This window comes from Limanda limanda, chromosome 19 (assembly GCF_963576545.1).
Source record: "Limanda limanda chromosome 19, fLimLim1.1, whole genome shotgun sequence".
Lineage (NCBI taxonomy): Eukaryota > Metazoa > Chordata > Actinopteri > Pleuronectiformes > Pleuronectidae > Limanda > Limanda limanda.
The window spans coordinates 2,971,834-2,987,674 of NC_083654.1; the positions used below are offsets into that span (position 1 = coordinate 2,971,834).

At 43.4% G+C, this 15,841-nt stretch overlaps 1 protein-coding gene across 1 annotated transcript in view; it reads left to right on the plus strand.

Moving 5' to 3' along the window:
• The first annotated feature begins 1,649 nt into the window (after nucleotides 1–1,649).
• The window catches only part of foxo6b (forkhead box O6 b), a 42,281-nt gene continuing 28,089 nt past the window's right edge, over nucleotides 1,650–15,841 (plus strand). Inside the window, exon 1 of the mRNA XM_061093228.1 lies at nucleotides 1,650–2,147. Coding sequence (XP_060949211.1) covers nucleotides 1,650–2,147 — 498 coding nt within the window. The remainder of the gene's footprint in view (nucleotides 2,148–15,841) is intronic.

The following is a 15,841-nucleotide window of genomic DNA, read 5'->3' on the forward strand; positions in this document are numbered from 1 at the left end:
TGAATCTTTTAGGCTAACTAAATGTCAAACAAATTAAAGCATATTCCTATGAGCGTGGAGAAGGCTTTGAAACAGCATTTGCACATTGGAAAAAGTATAAATATATAACTCTGAATAAATTAAATATGAAAATAAGAACTTCCATGTGGTGATGGGGTGAATCTGAGGACTCATGACCCCAGGATCTTTTAAAATCCTGGCAGAGGCTCTGAATGGAAGAAAGCATTCAGGACACATGGATCCATGCCTTGCTTATGGACTACTACATTAGAAAACTCATTACTGTTGACCAAAGGTCGGCATAAATGATAAATAACATAATTCAAGGCTGCATCTGATGTAGCTGTAGGCTGCCTCATTAAACCAAAATGCATGGAAAAACCACATATCACCTTCTAAGGGTTTGCTGATAAAGTGCAGGCTCTTGCTTTTGGAGTTTCTTTCACGGCAAAGTCAGGCAGAAATTCAAATGTTCAGACATGTTTAAAGCCAAGGGTTTCTTTGAACAGGCTCTTATTGATTGATTTGATGCACAATCTATTGCTGACTAGCCCAACGTATAAGAATACACACAAAGCATTGGAAATAAACTGATTACAAGTGATTTCAAACTCAAGAAAAACGCTCTGTGAAAGCATTTGGCTGACTTTGTCTCAATATGAATGACTGTAGCTTGGAAAATTGTATTGTTTGGTGTTCACATACACACACGCACACACGCACGCACACACTCCTCCTCCTCTGGAAACCTGTTCTGGAGGGAGTGACTTGATCCAGGCGGCGTCCAATTATATGGAGGCAGCACTTATTCCACTTTATTTCAGGCTCCAGTTAAGTGGCAGGAAGCCTTCAGAGACACACGGCTTGTAAGTGTGAGGGCAGAGCAGTGAGCGCAGAGGCGATACACCCATGTGACATGTGAACAGAAAGCTGCAGACAAAAGGTAGAGAGAGATCTGCTCCAGTGTGCACGGCAGAGCGTCTGGCTGCGTTCAGAGGAGGATGCTCCACGTCAAATCCACCAGGGGCTCCTTCTCCCGTCTGGAAATCCACGGCACCACCGTATAAATGATTCATTAGCTTCCTGCGCTTCCCTTACGTTTCCATGGGAGTAATTGCGCTCACGGTGAGTTTCAGCTGAAGCCAGTGTGCAGCAGGAGCTGGGACCAGTGGCTGGAGGGAAACTGCGAAGTCAATTAATTGAGGGGAGTTGGATGCGCCCTGCTCTCCACCTGCCCTGGACCTCATCCGTCAGCCGGGATCAACTGTTGCTGCAGCCGGAGCGAGCGCAACCCGCACGTTCTCCAAGTGGCTCTGCCTCTCCTCATGGATGTGTGACCGCAGCCTCACAGCCGGCGTTGTGCAATTAACATGGAAGAGAGACTGATCCTGGTGTTGGTGCCTCGGATACACCTTCATCTGTCCTGATGGGATGCCACATTGTTGCGCTGAGGAGAATGATAATATCCCACACCGCTGCCGGCTCTGTCACACTGGTTCCCCAGCTCTGTGTGTGAGAAACAACACATTTTGATTCTTTTTCTCTTTGCGCAATTAAGGGACCACTTAGGGCTTTCTGAACTCACTGGCCCACGTCCCCGGTGCTTTTGTTGTTATAGTGACCTTGCCCGGGTGTGACATCAGTTCAACATGCTGATGATGATGGAGAACAGCGGCATGGAGGCGCATCAGGTTGATATCGATTCGGAATTTGAGCCCCACGGTCGGTCGCGGCCGTGCACCTGGCCGCTGCCGTGTCCGGAGGATTTCCCCGGGGGAGAGGAGGCGAGCCGGGGTCTGGCCCTGGCGTCGGTCAAGGTGGAGCGGTACAACGTGCCTGCGTGCCGGGCCGAGCGGAAAGGCGGCGCGCCGGCGGAGCTCCAGCACCCAGCCGGCGCCCCGGCCCCGGTGGTCGCCGCTCCCGCCTGCATGTCCGGGGCTGCGCTGGACGTGGCCGGCCAGCTGCGCAAAGCCAAGTCCTCCCGGCGGAACGCGTGGGGGAACCTGTCGTACGCCGACCTCATCACCCGTGCCATCGAGAGCACCCCGGAGAAGAGACTCACCCTGTCCCAGATTTACGACTGGATGGTTCGCTTTGTTCCTTATTTCAAGGATAAAGGCGACAGCAACAGTTCAGCCGGATGGAAGGTAGGCCACATAAAAGAATTCTCTAACACCACATGCTGAAGGTTTGAGTGGAGGAGCTGCACTATATTTAGCCTCAGAGTCTGCAGCAAAACTCCTTTTCTGCATATTTGGAAAGCCACATAAATGACCCTTGGTTCCAACAATTTATGTCAGCGGCGTGTCCCCGTGTCACTCCACAGCGCGGTGTGTGGAGAGGGGCGGTGAGCGTGGCTGGATGAGGGTTCACTGGGTTCATCGTATTTGGGGATTGCAGCCTGTGCTCATAGGGAAAGCCACACGGAGTCAAAACGCCGTCTCCTCACGGTTCCCGTTGGAAAGGCACCTATTACGCGCCGTGACGCATCGGTAAAGTGTCTGGTTTCGAGCGTGTGTTTCTGTGCGTTACCGGGTCACACCGGGGACAGAGTGTGCCTCCGGTCCGAGTCGCAGCTCCGCGGCTGGAGCGTGCACCCCCGCCTCCGGTTGGGCGCTCGGGATGAAGCGTTTGGAGCCACCCCCCCACCCCCCTCTGCCATCCATTGTGCGCACGTTGAATTACGCACAGGCTGGCGAAAGCATGGCACAAGACGAGGGGCTTAAAAGGACAATAACAAGAGATGATGACATGGGGTGTCACAGCAAACAGATGTAACCACAGATTATCCCTTAAATTCAAATTAATATGAGGTTAATCTAATAGATTGGTTGTTGTAATCTACTTAAATTTACCACTCATTCTATGAGGATTAAACATCTTTTGTTTCCAAGTCCCGTTACTGTAGCTCCAGCTCACACTCTTATTTTTGTTTGACAAAGTCTTTCTTATGCCTGCTATTTGAACCTATTTAAAGGCAGGAGAATATTCCTTATCAGTTGCTGCTCAGGGAGAAATTCTACTTGAATGTAAACATTCATAGTTAAACATTCGTATCTTTGCTGTGTTTCTTTTTGTTTGTAGTGGGAGTTTAACCAAAGAGTTAAGTAGTTAATTTGAATTTTCACGACAGATACATAGTTGAGTCCAGCAGAACAGGAGTAGCCCTGGTAACTCCCTTCTTGTTAAATTTGACAGCAGGCACTTCTTCTTGAGGGACCTTTAAAAGGACACGGGCCGTTTAACATAATAATAATGTTAAAGACGGTCAGGGAACATACTTAAAGCGTCTCTCAAGCAATTCATGAAGACGGGCACGTTTAAAAAGAATGGTCAAATTCAAAGCAGTATATCCAGTTTCAGTCATGGGTATGGTTCAAGCTCCGGAAACACAAGATCCTTACAAATGTTTAAATCTTAAGGCCAGGGTGAGAACCCTGATGACATCACTGTGACATCATCAAGGTTATTTAAAACTTTAAATCCATCTTCAGACACACAGGGGGTATTTCATTTTCATTTTTGCATCCCACATAATCCTCCAGATTGTATAGCAGCAATACACGAAAAGCGGCAACACAAGTGTTGCAGTGGGATTAATAAGCATTTTGAAGTTGAGTTGATCATCTATCTGCTTCTCTTTATGTTTTCATATTCTTCTCATAGAATATTTGTCTCCATCCTTTCCTCCCTCACACACAATGTTTATTCAACACTCTCCCCGGACCTGACATCTCATTTGGCTCCACACCAGCCTCCAGTTGAGCAGTATTAGGAAAATGATTAATCTCAATAAAATCACCATTTGATTTAGGTCTGAGCGGAGCAGCAACAACCCCTGTCCAATCTTTACGGTATGGTGGGGTTTTAAAAATTGGATTGAAAGTGGGCTTTAATTCCCGAGGCCTTGTTTGTGCTGCCCAGGGATGCCCAGCTTGCTGTCTGCTCCCATTCCAGCTCTGTGCAGAGGTTTTGATTGGCCAGTGTGTCAATGGGAGCTGATTGGCAGAAAGAGAGGCTCCAAGTCGAGGCGAAAAACAACTTGATTGAATCACAGTGTAACACTCGTCAACGGCAACAACAAAATAATATTAAAAGCGGGAAAGAGAGAGAGAGAGAGAGAGAGAGAGAGAGAGAGAGAGAGAGAGAGAGAGAGAGAGACATGCATGCACATGTTGAACTGTAACATTTGGCAGCGATTTTAACGAGATTCAACGCAGAGGTACCAAATACACACACACACACACACACACACAGTACTTTATATACAAACCATACATCCTTGTACATTCCTGTTTGTTTCCGTATGGGGGTGTCTATGGGTTGATGGATGGATGGAGAGATGGATGGATGGGTTAAGTGGGAGAGAAACAACATCCAGTCAGACTCCTGCTATTAAAAGCTGTCTTTAAGAGCCGTTGTGTAATCCTGTCTGAACGCTGCTGCTCAGTTCGGCTGCCAGGCTCTTTGTCTTCATCTGGGCCAGCAGCTTTCTCCTGCCTCTCAATACCACACGCAAGCATACACACACACGCACACACACACACACACACACACACACACACACACACACACACACACACACACACACACACACACACACACACACACACACACACACACACACACACACACACACACACACACACACACACACACGCACACACACGCACACACAGATCTCACCAGACCCCACCACAGTGCAGCAGGTCCCCTCTCACACACAAAGACTCAAACACAGACTGTACCCACACACTTTCGAGGTGTCTCTCACTTGTCTTAAGTGTGAAGTGCAAAGGCTACAGCGATGGATTGGATTTCTTTCACATCTTTCACCCACTTCTTGTCTACAGAGGTAGTTTATGGATTTTCTTTGATTGTGTTTACACACACACACAAACACACACACACACACACCACAGTCCCTCCATGGCTTGAGAGGATATCACCTACTCCAATCTTAACCATTAATACTAATTGCACAACCAATCCTGACCTTAAAACAAGACCTCACCTTAAAATTGAAGGATTTACATCAATAGGGTTTTGCATTTTGTCGCCGTAAGGTAGACAAGTCCCCATAATGTCAGCGTGTTAACAGATTAAGGTCCCCGCAACATCAGCAATACCTCCACTGCATAAATACACAGAGTGTATATACAGTGTACTGGCAGCCGGGCCATTACGATGGCTACTGTATGGATTTCTCCGACTGTGGTTCAGTGATTGCGGTCAAGTGCTTTGGCCATGTTTGTTATTGCATCTGAGGTGGGAGACTGTGTTTGGTCTTATGAAGTAATGAAGTAAGTTCACTTCTGTAGGTGTTCATGGTGGGGGTGGGAATGGGAGAGGGTATGCGGCGCACACACACACACACACGCACACACCGCTCTGTTGATTTGACGAGTGGCTCTGCGTGGGAATGGATGTGCCGAGCTGCGGCCTGTCTGCAGGCTGTACTGTACACAGTCAGGTACTGTGGGAGCTGGTTGACTCTACCTGTAGGCTTCACAGAGCAGCATGTTAAAGGCACAGTGTGGGTGTTAGACCGGTGTGATCAGGCTGTGATATAATGAGACAGACAGGCAGCAATACCCATAAGGACCACTTATAAATTCAGTATACATTTATCCGGTCTTTTGATTTGCAGAACCTGGTCAGTTTTGCAGGATTGTCACACACCTGTAAGACGGCTGCAAACATGTTTTAAGCATCACATAATCTAAATTGTGATTTTTTTCTTTTGCTAGACTGCATATTTTCTCATGAATGCATCGCTCTGAGAAACATCTGCATCCGTTTCTAGCTGCATGTCCCCACATGCTTCTGACATAATAATAACAATAATCCCTTCACACCTGTGTACAGCAGATTTTTGCTACAACCTAAACCCTTTGACCCTCTGAGAATCAGATTTCCAGTTGGCTGTGAGATGGTGTGTATGTTTCAGATGTGATTTATTAAAATGTTTCTCTCTTTGTCGCTCTCCCTCTGTGCATCCTATGTTGCACAGAGGTGACAATGCCCAGCGGGAAGAATAAAAAAAACTGTCACTGTCATAATTTCTCCCTCCCCATACTCACAGCTTTGTTTGCAACAGTAACACGTAACTTAACTCTATAATGAGCTGTACATTGAGATTTCAGGCATTTGTAAATCATCATCCTTTTGGAATCCTCCCTGACAGCTGTGGAGCCGCACAACCGTAATTTCTGCATCCATAAAATGCAACCCGTGGCATTGTTGGATTGTTAGCGGGAAGAGCTGTACACAAGTCTTTTTTTAGAGGTTATTGTAAAGGGCATAAAGTTTACACTCTGACACTCAAATGAAATGGCAGGAAGTAAACATAGTTCACTTATAGTAAAAAAACAAAAAGGAGTGATTTCAGACCCAGCCAAGAGTGTAGCCAAGGTCTTTCATTAGTCTGCTAAGCTAATGGTCGGTAGTGGATGAAATAAAGAAAATATATAGCTGTGAGTAGGAGTCAGGTTAGGGTCTCAGTTTTAGGTCCGTGCAGAACTGTATTATAGGACATAAGCTTCTGTACACCGTCAACACTTATATAGTGCAGATTTATCAAGTAGCTGCTACTGTAAATATACAGAAAGGATATCAACCAAGCCTCAGGACAAGCAGTCAGTCGCGTAAGAGAAAACAAGACGCCTGACTGACGAGGATGAATTTTAAAGGGCCCGAAAGCCTGTTTCTTCAATCAGCTTTCGTAGTGCAAGTGATGGGGTCCTGCAATATGCTGACAAACAAGCCAGAACGGTTTTGTTTCAGTGATTTCGCATGAGAGATTTCTGTATTTTTGTGTTTTGTCTATATCTGTCCTCAGTGGTTTGAAGAGAGTTGAACTCAGTTGAAAGAAGGTGTCGTCAAATAATACCTGAAGATGTTTTTTGTTTGTTCATTTGTTTTTGAAGCGTAAACTTTTTCAATTTCCTGCTTATTTGTTCATAAATTCTGAATTTAGGAGCAGGAGCTTGCTTCTGACATCTTTACAAAGACAAAATTAATAATAATTAATGAGTAATATTTGTGATGGTGAAAAAGTTAATTGGATTTATTTTAAAGTTATCGAAAGTCTTACAAGATTTAAGTCTGACTGACTTGAGGTTGGTTTACCCTCTTCTATATCCCCGAGAATAAAAGTGAATCTTTACCTCTAATATGCTTCTAATCTGCTTGTAATGCACCACAACAGACTTTACCGCCCACACTGATGGTCATCACCTTGTTCTGCTGAGATTCCACTCGCAGGCGATAGAGATGGAAAATAAGGTGCACAGCACAGAGAGAGATAGCGAGAGGGGAAAAAGGAGGCAAGGACACATTTTGAAGAACAAAGGTATTATTTTTCCTGCCAATGAAACCTTTTCTGAATTGGATTCAGAATTGAGTGGGAGAGAGGGATGAAGGCAGAAAGAGAAAAGATAGAGTGAGCGTGAGAGTGGTGGCGGTGGCCCCTGCTGCTGAGCACATTGATAGCAGCCTTAATGCCTGTGATGCTCCAGCGCCAGCCGAGACAGAGGGGAATTGGTTGGAGATGGTGGAACAGGCTTAGAGGGTTCCCTGTGCCAGCCGGCCTGGCGCTGGCTCAACAGAAAGCCCTCTGTACCGCTACACAGTTATTGTTATTATCACAAAGGCGCAGCAGAAGGAGAGGCAGCTCTTGAGTTGGCGGGCTTGGCGCTGGGTTAACTGGGGGTGGGGAATAGGAAGAGGAATTTGGAAGGAGAAGGGGGTTGGTTGTCGAATCAGAGACTATGGTAAACCTCATCTGATCAGTCCTGTGAATGGAGAGGAAACAGTTGGGAAGAGTCGTTGAGGTCTTGAATGGAAACGAGGCTATGTGGAGATAGACAGATTTTGAGCCGTGGCGGATCAGTGGCCTGGTCAGTTGATGGCGAGCTACAAAAAAGCATTTGAATAGAACGAGGGCAGATAGCACTTCAATCTGAAGAAGGGCTGGGATGTAAACAAGGGATGCACCGGCAGTGGAGGCGGGTGTTTCTCTGCCTAAATGAGTCATAGTGGTTAGAATAGAACAGAATATTCTCGCCCTCAGCCCTCACACTTCAATCAGTTGGAATAAATCAGTTGGAATAAAATGTTGAGAAACGCTGTACAGGCGGAAATTCCAGAGAGAAAACCGAGTCCAGACACACAACAGGCAGAGAGGCAGGCGGATCTTGGGAACCGTGCCTGGTGGTGTCTCGTAAAATGTCGGCCCGGCACGCAGTCTCTCCATGTTGTCTCCCAGACCTAAGGGCCGCAGAATGTTCTGTGAGTCTGGTTTGGACGTCTGAAGTGGTGTCAGACAGTGACTCAGGAACGGGTCAGCACGCACTGACGCTACATTGCTATCAAGGCCTTAAAGGACCGTACCTGGGTGTCTCCTTCATCTCTGCTCATTTTCTGCAGATCACACACAGTTTACATCACAAATAACCATGTTGACAACCGTGCTGCTGTGTTTGAGAAATTAGTTTGTGTTTTGTCTACGGCTCCAGGCAGCCGGCCTGACAAGCTTTCATTCATTTCTATGCGATATGAAAATCTGTCAGCAGAAACGTACTCAATCCATTACAGAAACTCCTTGAGTCATATTTGTGTTTGAGGGGAATTTTAAAGAATGAGATCAAACACGGTCATTTATACCTTGTTGCATGATTGCACACAACTAAAGGAATATAAATAATTCAATACAAAATATATATGACCATTCTATCATATTACCACTGTGTGTGCACATTTCTGCAACCTTACAACAAGTCATGTAGAATTAAGAGGGTAGATAACTATTTTAAAATGCATGCTACATGTTTTTGGATTACTTTTGTGATGTATTTTTCTGCCCTTCAGGCAACCAAAAGATTTATAAGCTGAATATTGAAACGTGCTTATATTACATAATCCAACCATCATTGGTCGAAAAGAACAGTATTGTTGCAACACAGATGTTTCAGAAGAATGTGAATCATAAGATCCTTTAAAGATAATGTAATGGGAACAAAATTGCTGAAAATTAGAATATGAACACATGAGAACTAACATTGAATTTGTTTGACTTCACATAGAACACTGACAATATCCTTAATTACCCTTAATTACGTCAGACTAATCGTCTTCAGTGCATTCACGTCTTCCCTGCCTTAGTGGGGGAACAAGTGTGTAACAGGTGACTTCAGCTATGCCGTGGTAATGTCAGGTGTCAAATCCAAAATGCCTGCAGACATTGCATTGTGTACAACCTTTAGTTGGTGTTGGGTCGTGGTTATCTATCTCACACGACTCTGCTAACAACGAGTTCAGTTTGAATTCTGAACAAAAAGAGATGCGCTCTGGTGTAGAGATGAAGTTCGCCGATAATGTGACCTGAGAAAGTTTTACAAGTCGATTCTACCACCAAGTACTTTTTTTTCCAGATGGTTACAAATGGAAAACAATGGCTGCCTGGATCAGTTGATGACATTCATCCAAATTTCTAAAACACAGCTGCATGGTTTGCAGAGCGGCTGCTTTTTATCCAAAGTCTATGTGACTGAATCATTTTCATCCAGAAATGAATGGAAAATAAAGGATTCGCTGGAACGAAGGCAACACAATTTCTAAAACATGACAGCGCGGCTTGCAATTTGTGATGAAAGGAATTGTGATTGATTTTCGTATCGTATGGAAATGAATTGGAGAACAATGGCTGCTTGAGGTTGTAGTTGCCATACAGTACAACAGCCTAGGTTGCAAAAAAAATCTGCTTGTAATGCAAAGCACATGTGATTGATTGATTTTTGTACCATATGGAAATAATAGAAACCAATGGCTGCCAAAAACTGTATAGCATGCATTTTAGAATTACATTAAATGTAGGCCTACTGTACATGTTAAGTAGACAAAGCTCATTCCCATAGTGATAGTATGAAAACTATGAGAGGGATGTAATGTATCAGTGGTCTCTTCATATTTCTGCTGTACTTAAAAATGAAAAACATGGGGATCGTTTGATTTTACAACCTTTACAGTCATATGTCACGCAAGGAGTTACATTTGAAATACTTTTATCCTCAAAAGCCCAATCCATCAATCTACACCAGCAACAACCTGATTGTGGTCCCACTGGTATCAGAGGAGGAAAAAGTTATAATGTAATCATGCATCTGAAATTGCACTAAATTTTAATGTGATTAATGACACAGTCGCCTCATAAAGTATTCAACCCCCTAACTTTCTGCATATTGTTCTCATTATACTATGTACCAATTTTAATAAATCATAACGCACTCACAGTGTGTTTATAATGGGCTTTTGATGCAATGCCTTATGAGCAACACTTCAAGTAATGTGTTGCCCTTATTTTTTCTTTCACCGCAAATGGGATTAGTTTCTGAGTTCCTGCACACTCTAAAATGGGTTTGATAGAGGTTTGTATGAATCTGAAGAGTCTGTGTGTGTCTGTGAGTGTGTGTGTGTGTGTGTGTGTGAGTGCGTGCATCTGCTCTTGTTGTTGTGTAGCGAGGCCTGATGGGAGTCCAGGTCCGGGGGGTACAGCTCTAGTTAATAATTCAGATGAGGCTCATTACCAAGGCAGCACAGATCTCTCTCTGATTCCACCTTAATTGCAGGCAGGATGTGCCTCTCAGACACTCTCTCAAAGTCACTCCCCCTCCCGTCTGCAGCTGCAAATGACTACCACACACATACACACACACATACACACACACATATCTCACCAGACCCCACCACGGTGCAGCAGGTCCCCTCTCTGAGATCAGGGCTGGAGCAGGTGAATGGGCATTTGGAGATGAGTAGATAAATCCCACTCAGAGATTATGACTACACAGTATCAACTCTGAGGGCCACGCACGTGCTCATATTATGAGTCACTTACAGTTTTAATCAGATCTTCACAAGAGATTTTCTGCTGTTGGAGGGGGGGGGGGGGGGGAACTCAACAAACTAAGATTGATGGCAGGTAATCAGTTGGAGGACAGCCGCTCTGTGATTAATGCTGCTGGAGAGTGAAGCTCTCAGCGCCACACTGGATGCCCTGGATCACGGCTTTTCAACCCCAACATTTCTGTAGAGTCGAGGAGGGGCGTGTACAAACATGAGAACTGCTGCTGCGTCGCAAGTACTATCACACTCGTGTTGCATTTAAATAATACCCGAGTATTTCACAGTGAGTTTACCGTTCAGCGATTCCCCCACAGGTGATTGTACCAGATGCCAGAATTAAATTTAGTCACACTGAACATATAGTCAATATAGTCAATGCAATGCCTATGGTGGTGGGAATGAGAGTCTCCTCCGCAGATGGAGTATAATCTGACCTGCCATAACTTATCAATATCTAAATACTTAAACATGTGTTGGTCATACTGAGGTAAGATTTATGTGAATGAACAATATTGTATCCACACTGCTGCTGAGGATAGCCTTTGCACAGCTTGCACTCATAGAAACAGTAATCAGCTGTAGCCTGTGATTGTCAAGTCAAAGATGGATATTTGCTTGGAGATGGTATTCCTGCTCTTCAAATCCATCCAGTCATGAAAGGTGGACCTGTGTTTTTCACCAGGGAGTTTTCAGTATAGGGTTTTTTCGTTTGTTAATAATGCGGACACGAAGCACAGTGGATTCTCTGAGTTAGAGTTCTGACATAGTTAGAAAGAGGAGCGGGAGTTCAGTGGACCTGCCGCCCACTGAGGTGAGAGAGCTTTCAATGTGCACTCACTGGGTCTTCCTTTTTAAGTGCTGCAAGCAAGAAATGTTCTCAAATGGAGTTTGATGAGGGCTTAAACCAAATAGATTGGTTTGATATATTCATATGCTTGAGTCTCAATGACAATGCTGGTATACTGATGCTAGGCAGGTTTAACGTTGACCCTATTAACCATTTAACCTTAGTGTTATATAATTGCAAATGCAAGACAAGTGTTTATCATTGCAGGCTATAGACTATAAAGATGGATGACATGGAAGCTCCCAAAAGTAAAGCCAAAGAATATGGATTTCCCCCTGCTTGCTGGCTGGCTACAGTATAAGTCCTAAACGGTGTATCCTGAATGTGAATGAATAGGAAATGGCCTAACGTCAAAGTACATACATTTATTTATCTGATGCTATAAATAGGGGATGAAACGTCAAATTTGACGGCTAAGTGGGTGAATCAGCACAACCTCGATAGTGTGGCTCCACTACTCTGCAGAGTTTGGCTCCAAATGCCATTAAATTATTTTTTGTACAGTCGGAGGAAGTGGAGACTCAGTTCTAAATCTTTATACAGTCTCTGGTATTAAACATGTTCTGGATGAGTTAAGCATTTGTCCAAGTGATGGCAAATTATCCCGAGGGAAACATTAATGTGAATCACTCAAATATTTGTCAAAACCTTCAAAGCAGTAAATGTCAACATTCAAAGTAATGTTTGTTCAAAATTACTTTTATTTATGATGCCATAACAATCCTTTATTTTTGTCAGCATGGAACTTTGATTTGACACAGCATTGACAGCTACAGTAACATAACCTAATTGTTTCAGGTCCCTTTGTATCACCACTGCCACAAAATAAATTCACTACGTTCATGTCCCAAGATTTCCCACAGCAGAGTTTGAAGCTTGGTGGTGTAAAATGTCCTCCTATGACATTAAGGTGACATTTTTATGAATGTAACGTACCCAGAAATGGAGCAGAACAGGGAGACTTATTGTATATAGCAATTTGTGGTATTGATTTTGATCAAATCTCATGAGCACACAGTCACTCAGTGTGGTGAGCTGAAAGAAAAAGGTTACTATTTCCTTTTTTGGGAGGGGGAAATGAATGTTGCAATAATTAAAGAATAACAGAGCATATTTGTGAAAGGCTAAACTCCATAATTCAACAGTGCTATTAGTCACCCTTAATGCCTATTGTTCTCAGTGTAGTTTAGGTTCTATTCAGCAACACTCATTTTCCTGCGATTGAATCCATTTTCATTACAGACGTCTGTAATTGGACTCAGATCGTTGTTGATAAAACCCCGCAGAATATTAAAGCCATTAGTGTCTCAATTGCAAGATCATTTGCTGTGTTTCAGCCGGAGCTATTCTTTCATTGTCTTTGTAAAAAGTCTGTTAGAGCCGTCGCTACACCCGCGAAGGTGTCTGCTTACGATGTCAAGCCGAGCCGAGACACAGAAAGAGAACAACATGCCTACTGTTTTATTGTCAGCTCAAAGAAGGGTCAGGGTAGAGTGTTTTCACTAATGAATATTCATCAGCCCTGCGACATATTTGGACAAATTACAGGGAAAGCCTTTCAAGCTGGAGCTCAGTAGAAAAAGTCGTATTCTGAAATTATTAATCAAATATCATTGAACTACTTAAATCACAGATAAGCAAATTTTAATTATTTTAATTGTACAATTGTGCTGCGTGAATGTGTGTGTGTGTCATGGCCTGCTGAGGGCAGTCTAGGAGGCAGACAGAGGTTAGCAGCATAAGACGACCCCTCGGTGGATTTCTGTGTCATTTTGATGAAAATAGGTCAGGATTCAGAGCTTGGCGTTTAGCATTCTGCCCATGTGATGGCTGACGCCGCGCCTGGCGACAGCCGTACCCTCGAATGAACCCCAGACTTTTTTTCCTGTCTCATTGTTTCTCCCCCTCTCTCTGTCTGTCCCTGGGATCTAAACCCAGCGCTGTTGAACCTCTGCCTCAAGTAGAAACATTTCTAATCTGTGGCCATAGGTTCAGTCCACTCCAGTGCGGAGATTCACAATAGACTGCATCTGGTGTAATGTATTTGATTTAGATGTACTTTTGAGTATTGTAGTCCCACTTTCTAGAGAAAGAAAATAGACTATAAAGTTATACAAGGATAATAATTCTGCTGTGGCCAGTAGGGACCTAGCTTAGCATAAGGTCCACAGTATGTTTGGTCACCTCTAGAAGGGCTTGATTTATTATTCTCCCACAGAGCAGGCCATCCTCTCTCATGACTGGCATGCTTTAAAAGACATCTCTCGTAAAGGTGAATTCACTCAGCGATGAGCCAGTTCAATGTTCAGCTACATCTGAGCCGGGGCGATTAAGTCACAGGAACCAACTCTGGCATGTGGAGAATCGACTGAACACACACACTGGGTAAATATAAAGCTAACAGCGAGGGGAGATAAGTGAAAGAACTGCTGTGAGGTCAGGTCTGTTAAGTGAATTTTCTGATAAGGTTGATTTGTTTCCCATTAGATTACCCTGACAGAAGAAAAGGTTGTTTCATAGCCTTCAAAACACGCTCGACTGAGAATGTGTGGCTCTCTCTGCCGGCCATTAGCAAACAGCTCATTTAACCACGATTGTGGGACTTGCCGCTATTGAGCTAACACTCGTTTCTGCTCTGCTTGCACCAGAGCGCTACAACAAGAGCTAACCAAGCTACTGTAGAATTTAGCAAGGTTATAAACAATTTGAATGATTTAATTAATCGTATGACTTTTGTACACATGAAATAGCTAATCGACATATTAGTCAGAAATTTCCCTGAACACATTATTGTTCACTAGAGCATGATTTTGTTTTGCTTTGCTTTTACACTACCTCGCTTAATGTTTGTCGAAGTAATATATCCCATAATCGAAACCACATTGTCGATTCCGGTGAATGAAAAGTGGTCTCAAAGAAAAAATTATATGAAATTATATTTAAATGAAATTTGCTGAGCACTTTCATTCTCCCAAGGGGATGAATGAATGCACGTTTGTACTGTACTTGTGTACTGTATTTGATATGTGTATGATCTTTCTTTTAGTGTCAACCTCAGAAAAAAAATTATATTACTATAATGATATAAACACTATATTTCAACCCCTTATTTTAAGACTCTTCAGATCATAATAATGCTGTTGGCACTGGCCAGTACTTTCATATTTTGGCATTAATAGGATTTTTTATCTTAAATGGCCACTGGCATGGCTTTTTAGTGTCTGTGATGTCTTGGGAAATATGATTATACAACGCAGTGAAAAGCAGATTAACCTATTAGTTGCTGTAATTACGTGTATCGGCCATGAAATAAATAACTAATAATTCCCATGTTCACTTACATGTCAACTGTTTTTTTGTGATTTAATTCTTGCAGATTTGCTAGGAAATCTGCACCAATAAGTCGGACTAACAACTACAGTGCACTGAGCAGTGTTAGGTAACTTGGTCTCATATAGTGTGCCAAAAGCTAGTTATGCTAGGTATTATTTTATGGTAAATGGTTTGCATTTATATAGTGCTTTTCTAGTCTTGATAACCACTCAAAGCGCTTTACAATACCATTCATGGCCATTCACCTATTCACACACACATGTACGGTGCATCTATGAGCAGGATCTTGCCCAAGGACACTTCTGCGTGCAGATGGGGAATCCCTTCTGGTTGGAGAAAGACCATTCTTCTGCCTCAACTACACATTTTTTATAGTTTTTATCACATGGTACATACTGCTAAATAAAGTTATGTTTAATCAATAGGAAACTAACTGTTAAATAAATACACTTATCACGTATATTGGTTGACCAAAGCTATACGATGCACAGAGATTGGTCAATAAGGACCCAATGACAAAGTTTTGCTCCAGAGCCTCCTCACAGTTCAATCCAGCCATGAACATTCACCTATACAGCAATGGAAGTGATCATGTCTGTTTATTCCTGAAGAGAACTCCGAGGCATAGGCACCTGCTAGTGTTACTATTAGGTTAAATGTTTGCTCAGCCCCAAAACACGTCTATTATGTTTACTGTCTGCAAAGCCTTATTTGTCCAGTGTCTGTTTCCTTCTTTGTTAGCCTCCTACCTTGTGAACT